At 41.6% G+C, this 11,708-nt stretch overlaps 2 protein-coding genes and 1 non-coding gene across 3 annotated transcripts; 2 read left to right on the forward strand and 1 right to left on the reverse strand.

Annotated features, from left to right (window-relative positions):
* Window positions 1-81: 81 nt before the first annotated feature.
* On the forward strand, window positions 82-1,033 carry LOC124691655 (ubiquitin-conjugating enzyme E2 28-like). The gene is made up of 2 exons (XM_047224931.1): window positions 82-287; window positions 403-1,033. Exons 1-2 carry the CDS (start codon window positions 218-220, stop codon window positions 780-782), a joined length of 450 nt encoding a protein of 149 aa, XP_047080887.1. The 5' UTR covers window positions 82-217; the 3' UTR covers window positions 783-1,033.
* Window positions 1,034-1,089: 56 nt separating this feature from the next.
* TRNAS-GCU lies at window positions 1,090-1,171 on the forward strand. Its single transcript has one exon. It is a non-coding gene; the product is annotated as a tRNA-Ser (tRNA).
* A 6,819-nt stretch (window positions 1,172-7,990) lies between these two features.
* Window positions 7,991-11,361, reverse strand: LOC124691656 (rac-like GTP-binding protein 6). Its single transcript, XM_047224932.1, has 7 exons — window positions 11,015-11,361; window positions 9,881-9,968; window positions 9,682-9,791; window positions 9,161-9,224; window positions 8,767-8,831; window positions 8,568-8,633; window positions 7,991-8,479 (listed from the first exon to the last, which is right to left on the reverse strand). The coding sequence occupies exons 1-7, from the start codon at window positions 11,111-11,113 to the stop codon at window positions 8,378-8,380; spliced, it is 594 nt and encodes a 197-aa protein (XP_047080888.1). The 5' UTR covers window positions 11,114-11,361; the 3' UTR covers window positions 7,991-8,377.
* Window positions 11,362-11,708: the final 347 nt, after the last annotated feature.

Consider the following 11,708-nt stretch of genomic DNA (forward strand, 5'->3'; position numbering starts at 1 on the left):
CTCCTTGCTGTTGTGTGACTGTGTCTCTCTATAGTCTATATATAGCCCCGGCCATCATTGGTACCCGAGCCATCGAAACAGGCAAGTTCCATTCTGCAGCTTTCACCTTCAGATTTAGCCACAGTTTCATTCACCTTAAGATCAGGATACAAATTCTATCCATCTAGCTCAACTGAAGAACAGGTTGAGAAAGAGCTAACCGCGACAGAAGAGGGGCATGGCGCTGAGGAGGATCGTGAAGGAGCTGAGGGACCTGCAGAGGGACCCACCAACCTCCTGCAGCGCAGGTGATCTCCTCATCATCTCAAATCATTTTTGACTAATGTCAGCTACTCGGCTGGAAGAAATAAGCTAGTTCAGAAGATAGATCAAAACACTGAATTGCTGCACGGATGTACGCAGGGCCCGTGTCATCGGGCGACATGTTCCACTGGCAGGCGACGATCATCGGGCCGGGGGACAGCCCCTACTCCGGCGGCGTGTTCGTGGTGAGCATCCACTTCCCGCCGGACTACCCGTTCAAGCCGCCCAAGGTGGCGTTCAAGACCAAGGTGTTCCACCCCAACATCAACAGCAACGGCAACATCTGCCTGGACATCCTCAAGGACCAGTGGAGCCCCGCCCTCACCATCGCCAAGGTGCTGCTCTCCATCTGCTCGCTGCTCACGGACCCCAACCCGGACGACCCGCTGGTGCCGGAGATCGCGCACATGTGCAAGGCCGACAAGGTCAGGTACGAGTCCACTGCCAGGGGGTGGACGCACAAGTACGCCATGGGATAGATACATGCGTCATACAGAGCTCCAGCTCAAGCTCGAAACAGATGGTTCTTACTTATCACGGAAAAGATAGATCCATGACTATAGATGATGATGACCATGAACTAATGGTGATCCAGTTTGAAAAATGAACTAATGGTGATATAATAATCAGCCTTAATTACCTTCGAATATGTATCGATTTTTGAAAGTTATCACGGGCAGCAATCGCCGGTCCTTTCGTGCGGTTCTGAATGGAGCAGATAAAGTTTCAATGTCGTTGGTACTACGTAATGGGCTAATAGCGCACAGTAAGACGATTGACACAACCGACGCTTTGGCCGAGTGGTTAAGGCGTGTGCCTGCTAAGTACATGGGGTTTCCCCGCGAGAGTTCGAATCTCTCAGGCGTCGTTCACTTTTTTTTTTTTTTTTTTGCTTTTCTCCCTCTCTTCAAAGGAAGAGCATTCTAAGCCTAGTTTTGCCTTTTTTCCCTCTCCTCAAAAGATGAGCATTATAAACGCTACTAATGTATTTTAAGAGTAAGATGCACATCCGATTCTAGCAGTAAGTTTGCATCCAATTCACTATGTTTAAAAAATCATATTTTCAGATTGCTCGCAATACGAGTGTCATGTGGTCACCCAGTTGACTATTTTTCCAACGAAAAATCCCTGCCCATTAATCGACTAGGACTTGGTTTGCAATTGTTAGATTTATGTTGTGTTGTTCTAATTTTAAATTCTTATGTTAAATATTATCCACCAAATTATACAAAAAGCGGGTTAAACAAACATTAAAATAGGTAGGAGCTGGTGGAGCAAGCTGGATTATGATAATCCACCGTAATACCAAGCAGGAGTAAAAGCAACAGGGGTCAAAAAAATAAATTTAAAATTCTGAGAACGCGGGATCAACTTCTTATTCTCCACAGGTCCCATTAATTTGAATTATTCCATGCAAATTTATCGGTCCAACAAAAATTAAGATTACACCATGTATGAATTATTTGATAATATTTTGACAAAGATAGAACTTTAAAATTTTATTTTCTTGCACTGGTGCCCGAGATCCAAAGTGCTTTCTTGGTTTTTCGGGAATTTTATACCTTTTGTTGCAAACATGACCACCACTTCAATGATTTATGATAGTATTATACTAGTATATTTAATGGCTCATCTCGTTCAAAAAAATTGAGAAATTGACTGCCATCAATGGACACGTTTATAGGACTAACAAAAAGGGTGATTAAAGCAAAGTAGTGAATATCTTTGCTTATTCGACCGAGTATCTTCCCTGTAGTGAAGGGCTAACATAGCCAAATTTCCTTGAGGATGGTTTGATATTGAAGATGTTGGGAGGATTCCTGGAGAACAACGGGTAACCTGAAAAGATTTCCGTGTTTAGAAGAAAGTTAAGAAAGTTACTTAGGAATGTAAGACTACAGAAGAAGCAAGATTTCAGAAATTTATGCATACTATGTTCCTTTGGGAATTGGCAAGATTTCTGTGTTTGGTATCGACAAAGTTCACCACATTGCTTTCCTCTAATTCCTTCATCTAAGATTACTAGGAATCATAAAATTCCCATCAATCTAATGTTCAGATCTACCAAACGTAGCCTACATGCACGAATATAGTGCCACGCCATGCACCGAATATGGCTTATTGGTGTTTACTAGTACAATTATACTTGGGAGCGGTTTTTGGTGCTCATAAGAGAACGGATGTTGGAGAATTTTTGAAACATAAAGATTCCCAAATACTCATGTTTTGAGTGCCAACTATGCTGCTACTATTTGAGGAAACACAAGGTAGGTCTCCACCAGTGATCGGAACGTCCTGGTCGCTGCAGCTATCTCATACGAACTGACTGTGCATGCTCACACAAGCTGGGCTAGGATGTCTCTAGAACGGAAGATCCTCAGTTGAGTAGAAACCAACGATATTGCCACGGATATTTCTGTCATATATATGGATTTTAACCGGGCATGTTGAACATGAGGGGACATTAAATTCCTGTTTTTACCCCCTAATTTGATATTTTTGACACTAATTACCCCATTTAGCTAATTTTCATTCTAATTACCCCATTTAGCAAAAGTGTTGCCAACTTTTACCCCTTTTAATAAATAGACGGATCAGGAGCAGTGTTCAGTTTGACGTAACACATGTTTTGATCGGCTTAAGCACGACACGGTCTGTTCTTTCTTTGAGGGAAGACACGACATGTCCTTCATGGTAGAATAAATCAGCGTGTCCATGAGAACAGTACTTGCATACTATACGGGAAGGAAAAGCACTTGATTGTGGTAAGTTATTCTTAAACATTAACATGGTATAGCAGCGTGGTCAATTGTTTGATATGCTGTCTTTCTATAATAGTTACATAATTAAACAAATTGGCACGTGACTTACCCGTCATTGGGATCCATCGATAAAAAGGCTCACAAAATTTTAGGAGGGGTAAAAATTGGCACAATTTTTTGCTAAATGGGGTAATTAGGATGACAAATTTCTAAATGGGGCAATTAGTGTCAAAATTATCAAAGTAGGGGGTAAAAACTGGAATTTACTCCTTTTCTCCATATATATGGGCCAGAGTTGCATATTTTCTGTATCAACTAGTATGTGAGGACATTTATTTACAATTGTCACACTTTTTTGTAAATAAACCTTAGCATTAAAAGAAACATCTAACAGGATCCACGTTCATTGCTCATGTGATGGGAACACATACTCACTACATGAAGAATGGCTGGTGAGGTATTGAGTTCTTACTGACTTGGCTTTGATATTGATCAAAGACAGGCACATGTGGTTCAAAACCGGTTATAAATTTATGATGACTTCTATGCACCTCACACGCTCATGAGGAGAAGATAGAGGGAGCGAGTGTCAAAAGGGAAAGTGAATGGATGTATATAAAAAGACTAGCACGGGGATAGTTTGAGAGCATGGAAAATATTGGTCGCATTATGTGGTCTCCTAGGACTTCTTTAGTTTACTTTGAAGGTGTATTACAAAGTATCATAGGACATAGAAATGGGAGGCATCGTGATGTTTGGGTCAAGGAGCTACACATGAGGTGTCAGGTGTCCAAGCACACATAGCAGGTCCAGACGAGTGCCGCCATTGTTGATTAGGGTTTCTTCTAATTCAATTTGCATTGGTGGTTCATCCATCTGCCATCAATGCACCGAAGTTGGCACTCAAGCACCAATGAGGTTTAACGATGTCGAGGGATCGAGCAGTCTGTTCCATTGTAGCATGCCCTGGGGCAATGTTGTTATGGGACCCTTTATTTTTTGTTGGGAATGGGACCATGTTTGATAGCTACTATTGAACAATGAACCATAGTTTCAGATTCCCACATCTAAAGCACCATTGGCAAAAAAAATCGTTGACAAATTCGTACATATTTAACTTGCCCTCGCTTTTAAATACCAGGAACAATTGAGGACCTAAAAATAATGATTTGTTCATTGAAAAGTTTGAGGACCTATTCTTCTTCCCCAACAATATGTTGATAAAGCAATGATTCGATAGCATGTCAGGTGTGTCCTCGGCCACCATGCATTCAACGATCTTACATTCACATACGGAGGTGGGTGGATAAATTGACTATTTGAAACCTTTTTATTTAGTCTAGCTTGTTTAGGTCTTTGTGATTCGTTATACTTCCTCCATATTGGTTTATTAGGGTATTATTCATTTCAAGATAAACTTTGATTAGTATTTAGCCAACAAAACATTAGTTATACGTTACAAAAAATATATCAGTAAATTCATATTTTAAAGACATTTCCAACAATATAATTTTGGTGACATATAATTAATATTTTGTTAGCTAAATTATTACTAGGAAAAAATTTACCCTAATAAACGGTTATGGAGGTAGTAGTTTTTATTTAGTCGATCTGAATGTATGTTCTTTCGGTTATCCGCAAAGTACGATGTTAAAACAAGTTTGAGCGCATCAACTCATGCATTGAAAAATACTTGTATTTATAATTGTTGTACTATTTAACCGCGGTGGCTGATGCGTGCTAGCCTGCCTAGGCAGGAATTTCCCCTATAAAATAAGTCTGGGACTCTTCCCCATGGTCTCTTTACAAACAATTGTTGTACTATTTGACAAAATATAGTCTAATATATATTTCATCGGCTACAAGTGTGTGCACATTTTCTAACAACTACAAGCATGATAATCAAATAGACTATGCAGAATCAAGAAGAACAAAAAAGATTCTCAATAAAACCAAAAGTTACATCAAGAATTTGAAGTCTCTGATTTCTGTCATTTGCATCTCAATATTTAGGTGGGTCAAATGGAGAGATTGGATAATTTGCCCCAGTTTACTTCGTACCAGAATTGGGCAAATTATCAAAGTGCAAAGTAATTTGGGGCATATAATCAAAATTACTAGACACTAGTAGTTAAATGAGGCAAATAAAAGTTTGGGGGAAAATGTGAGACAGCCACATCGTTCGGAGGGAGCTACGGCAGCAAACCAGAATCGATCGCCTGGCAATCTTCTGAATCGATTCAGAGCAATTGCTTCTGGCAAGTGGTAGCCAACAAACACATCACATCCAGAGAAAAACAAGGGCATGTTATTCCTTACTATTTTGAGTGCCAACTATGCTGCTCCTATTTGAAGAAAAACAAGGTCGGTCTCCACCAGTGGTCGGAACGTCCTGGTCGCTGCAGCTATCTCATGCGAACTGACTATGCATGCTCACACAAGCAGGGCTAGGATGTCTCCAGAACGGACGATCCTGAGTTGAGTAGAAACCACCACGGATATTTCTGTCATATATATGGATTTTAACCGGGCATGTTGAACATGAGGGGACATTAGTATAGAAGTGGTAGGGTAAGTTCTTTTTTTCTCCATATATATGGGCCAGAGTTGCATATTTTCTGTATTAACTAGTATGTGAGGACGTTTATTTACAATTGTCACACTTTTTTTGTAAATAAACCCTAGCATTAAAAGAAATACGGAGTATCTAACAATACAAAGCATCTATAGATCCACGTTCATATCTCATGTGATGGGAACATATACTCACTACATGAAGAATGGCTGGTGAAGTATTGAGTTCTTACTGACTTGGCTTTGATATTGATCAAAGACAGGCACATGTGGTTCATAACCGGTTATAAATTTATGATGACTTCTATGCACCTCACACACCCACGAGGAGAATATAGAGGGAGCGAGTGTCAAAAGGGAAAGTGAATGAATGTAGATAAAAAGATTGACACGGAGATAGTTTGAGGGCATGGAAAACATTGGTCCACAGGCATTTGTGGTCTCCTAGGACTTCTTTGGTTTACTTTGAAGGTGTATTACAAAGTATCATAGGGCATAGAAATGGGAGGCATCGTGATGTTTGAGTCAAAGAGCTACACATGAGGTGTCAGGTGTCCAAGCACATGACGCAGATCCAGATGAGTGCCGCCATTGTTGATTAGGGTTTCTTCTAATTCCATTTGCATTGGTGATTCACTCACATGTCCTCATTGTACAAACAGTAGGCACTCAAGCACCGATGAGTGCCGCCATTGTTGATTAGGGTTTCTGTTCCATTGTAGGATGCACTGTGGGCAATGTTGTTATGGGACCCTTTATTTTTTGTTGGGAATGGACCATGTTTGATAGCTATTGAACAATGAGCCATGGTTTCAGATTCATACATTTGAACCACCAGTGGCAAAAAGATCGTCAACATATTCGTGTATATTTGACTTGCCCTCGCTTTTGAATACCACGAACAATTGAGGACCTAAAAATAATAATTTGTTCATTGAAAAAGTTTAAGGACCTATTCTTCTTCCCCAACAATATTGTGATAAAGCAGTGGTTCGATAGCGTGTGTCCTCGGCCACCATGCATTCAACTATCTTACATTCACATACGGAGGTGGGTGGATAAATTGACTATTTGAAACCTTTTTATTTAGTCTAGCTTGTTTAGGTCTTTGTGGTTCGTTATACTTCCTCCATATTGGTTTATTAGGGTATTATGCATTTCAAGATAAACTTTGATTATTATTTAGCCAACAAAACGTTAGTTATACGTTACAAAAAATATATCATTGAATTCATATTTTAAAGATATTTCCAACAATATAATTTTGGTGACATATAATTAATATTTTGTTAGCTAAATTATTACTAGGAAAAGTTTTACCCTAATAAACGGTTATGGAGGTAGTAGTTTTTATTTAGTCGATCTGAATGTATGTTCTTTCGGTTATCCGCAAAGTACGATGTTAAAACAAGTTTGAGCGCATCAACTCATGCATTGAAAAATACTTGTATTTATAATTGTTGTACTATTTAACCGCGGTGGCTCATGCGTGCTAGCCTGCCTAGGCAGGAATTTCCCCTATAAAATAAGTCTGGGACTCTTCCCCATGGTCTCTTTACAAACAATTGTTGTACTATTTGACAAAATATAGTCTAATAAATATTTCATCGGCTACAAGTGTGTGCACATTTTCTAACAACTACAAGCATGATAATCAAATAGACTATGCAGAATCAAGAAGAACAAAAAAGATTCTCAATAAAACCAAAAGTTACATCAAGAATTTGAAGTCTCTGGTTTCTGTCATTTGCATCTCAATATTTAGGTGGGTCAAATGGAGAGATTTGATAATTTGCCCCAGTTTACTTCGTACCAGAACTGTGCAAATTATCAAAGTGCAAAGTAATTTGGGGCATATAATCAAAATTACTAGTAGTTAAATGAGGCAAATAAAAGTTTGGGGGAAAATGTGAGACAGCCACATTGTTCGGAGGGATCTACGGCAGCAAACCAGAATCGATCGCCTGGCAATCTTCTGAACCGATTCAGAGCAATTGCTTCTGGCAAGTGGTAGCCAACAAACACATCACATCCAGAGAAAAACAAGGGCATGTTATTCCTTACTATTTTAAATGTATATAAATATAATGGTATGTGTAACTGGCAATGACAAATATCTATTGCAAATATTCTATCACAGCAGATACCAAACCAATATGATATAATTCACAAACATACCCCGTTGCAAACATGCCCTCCACGATCTGCAATTATATGCAAATCCTAGCTGTGATACTTGGTATCAGAATGGGCAGGTCAAAACACTGCACATGCTCAACAAAATGCTGGAAACATGACAGCACATCTCAAGGATGCTAGTATCTGGGTGGAAGCATTACCAGGCCACCATAAGAAGGGAAACATAATTTTCCATTGAAGTGAAATAACAACGAAAAAAAATAAACTGAGTGCGATTACATCATGTCTCTACTTATGGAACCGAGATAACAACGAGATATTTTTTTTACGGGGTCTCAAACAGGGAAAATACCATCTAAGCAAGTTACCTAATTGCCACGACTTGTCAGTCAACACGCGATAATCACAAGGCAGGAAGGAGAAAGTTGAAACAAATGGATCGCTCGATGCCTCGACAAAGAAAGACCTTGCTGCAGCTGCCGGTAGTAACCTAGGGTGGGGGGAGACGACCATGAGTGCTGTTCCGCTGAAGCAAGACGTAACAATAATATAGCATGGCGGCAACTTCGCCCTTGTTCTTTGTCTACCGATTGATTAGATCACAAGATGGAGCAAGCCCCCCTCTGCGCCTTTTTCTTCTTCTTCGCCTTTGGTGGGGCCAGTACCACCTTTATTGCCGCGTCAAATACGCCCTTGACATTCTGCAAATCACGAGAACCACAAAGCTCTGTCAGCATCCCACATCATAGCATTGTACACTAATCAAACAAAGTGAGCAGGTAGCAATACTAGTTGAGTCTTCGAGCTGCATTCGATGTAGTATGGGGCGCCTATTAGCTTTTTTAGTTCCTCCCCCTACAAAAATCGGCATGTAAAGAAAGTTATCCAACATAGTCAAGGCAAAGAGTGACAAAATTAAGACAAAAGTCAAGTCTTCATGTAATGCTTGGGTAATAAGGAACTACATCGCCCCATAAAAAATCCATACCTGAGCAGTAGTGATAGGAACAGCACCAGGATGGTCCACAAAGAACTGCTTGTCATCTCGAAGATCTGCCCAGGCAAGGTACAAGGTGAAAAATGGAGGACAACTGGCAATCTAAAGCATCAATGGCTCAACGGAAAGAACAGCAGCACTGAGAACAGCATAACAAAACCGAACGTGGCAGGACAAAAGCAAAACAAGGATAACAAAACCACAAACAATTCATTTATGTATACAACAATATTCCCAAGCAGTGGAAATTATGGAGGTTCAAAATGCTTAGATTAAAAATATATATAGCATTTATTTTCAATGTACCTAGAACCCCACATCACTTCTATTGTTATACAACCGATGGTCAGGTTTTAAATAAAATGCAGAAATGCCACATTCTTACCAAGCTTTGTTCCCACCAGGATAATAGGCACACCTGGTGCATAATGCTTCAGCTCAGGAATCCACTGAAATATAAAAAGAATTCAGGCTCAGTAAACAAATAGGTTACATCTGCATATAGCAAATGGCAACTGAAACTGATTTGAGCATATATGCATAACCATAAAAATTATAAGACCAACATAAGTGAAGCCAATGACCAGGGAACATAAACTAGGGATCATCTCCAACGAATAGGAAACTACTGTAAGACCCATTCAACGGTGCATTTGAACCAGTTCAATAAAAGGTTTTAACAGCATATCTCCTAGCATGGAATAATTTCTAGCAGAGAAAGACAATGACCCATCCAACACGATCCACATGCCGGAAGCATGGTAATCTTATCAGATTGTCCTCTCATGAAGGCGATTGTATAGACGATCACAAATCAAACTTGCACACAAAACATCTGGAACTAGCAAGATTCAGAGCAAACTTAATTGCTTCGCAGATAAGAAAGATAACAAGGATGAGTCTTGCCTTCTTTGAAACATTCTCATAGCTGGCCTTGCTGATGAGTGAGAAGGCCAGAAGGAAGACATCAGCTCCACGATAACTCAGCGGTCTCAGTCTGTTGTAATCCTCCTGACCTGTTGCAGCCCCAAAGAAGGAACTTTTACAACTCGATACCAGAAACAAGCCAAGCAAACATGAGCAACAAAGTAAGACGGACAGTTACCTGCAGTATCCCATAGCCCGAGGTTGACCGTGTTGCCATCAACCACGACATTAGCACTGAAGTTGTCAAACACCGTCGGAACATAGTCCTGCCAAGAGCAATAAGCAGTAAGACAACAAATGTGTGCAGCCAGATTCTTTGTTACAACTTCAAATAAACAGACACATAGACAACAATGTGTGCAGGCAAATTATTTCTTCCAAGCTAAAAAAAAACAGCCACATGGCGGTCCGACGACGTCTTAGTAAATTAAATTAGATTGTAAATGTGAGCGCCACTCCTGCAGGCATGCCTGAAGACAAGCACACCAGGATGGCACAGCACCAGGCCCCATGTATTATAGTTGGTGGTCCAATGTATTATAGTTGTGATGTACTATACTACATGGTGACCATGACTCAGGGCTCCAAGCTGCTAATCTATCCCCAAGCAGAAACTCGTGAGTGGAATCTTGCTCTTCTTTTCAAGATTTCTTCTTTCCTCGAGAGAAAAGAAAAAAACCAAGTAGTAGTACATTTGAAAACGAAGCATGCGTGAAAAGGTGGGTGCTGCAATTGGTGTGGATTTGCGTGAAAGGAACACCGAATGGAACCCACCAACCAACCAACCAACAATACGGACGGCGTGAGTGGCGGAGTCTGGAGGGTACTGCTAAAAAGAAAGGCTGGAAAGCGATCCCGGCCTGTTTGAAACGGATCCGCCGCCCCCACATTTGGCGAGGACGGAGCCAATTTGGCACGAATCGAGGGAAATCTGCGATTTCCCCCGGTAATTCTGCCGCTCATAGCTGTTAACAGCCAATCACCAGCGAAGAAGTCGCTAAAAATCGGTGTTTTTTTAGTGGGCCTCCTGATTGGGGGCGTATCGCAGAAAAGATCCCCCATTTCGGTAGCAGATATCAGGAACCCTAGACGAGAGGGGATCGAAATTCGCGACCGCATTGCCTGAACCGGGGGGCAAATCGAGCGCCCCAAATTCCAGATCAAGAACCAGGCCACCCCAAGTACACATAAATAAAGAATGAATGAATCCGATTAAATGGGGGGCCGCAACCACAGAGAAGAAGAACAAGAGGCTACATTACACAAGAAGATGTAAGAAACAGGAGAGGAGGAGAAGGGGAGGGGTACGCACTGTGGGGAAGGTGTTGGAGGTGTAGGAGATGAGCATGCAGGTCTTGCCGACGGCGCCGTCCCCCACGGTGACGCACTTTATGAACCTGGAGGCGCTCATCCTCCCTGTCTGACTGTCGACGGAAGCAGGGAAGCCTGTCCCCTCCCTTCCTATTTTCTTTCCAAGAAGAAGGAGAAGAAGAAGAGGAGGAAGGTGGTTAAGATAGATTTGGGGCCAGAGGAGCGAGGCCGGGCCGGGGTGTGGAGGTTAAGATCGGGAGCGCGGGGGGAGGGGACAAATGGAGGGGAGCGCGCGGGAGGTGGAGGAGAGGGTTGCGGGGGTGCAGCGGCGGAAGCGGTCTCCGCAAGCCCAAATGCTCCCTCCTCCGCTCGCTTAGCCTGGTCTGGTGGTGGTGGCTGGCTCGGCTCGCACGGAGACGGGGGAGAAGAAGAAGAGAGAGAATGGTGGGTGGGGTGGGGTGGGTAAGGTGGAGGTGGAGGTGGGCAGGGTGTGCGCGCGCATCATTTCCTTCTTTATTACCGCCCCTCCTCCTCCTCCTGCCAGGATTACTTACTTTCATCACGCCCATTATTAACTTCCTGTAATTTCTCCCTCACTACTAGTTTTTCTTTTTCCTGAAAAACCTAGTACTCACGTTACCCATGATCACCTCCGGCTAAAAAATATTTCACGTTAACAAAACCTCGAAACATGC

This window comes from Lolium rigidum, chromosome 2 (assembly GCF_022539505.1).
Source record: "Lolium rigidum isolate FL_2022 chromosome 2, APGP_CSIRO_Lrig_0.1, whole genome shotgun sequence".
In the NCBI taxonomy this organism is placed as follows: Eukaryota; Viridiplantae; Streptophyta; class Magnoliopsida; order Poales; family Poaceae; genus Lolium; species Lolium rigidum.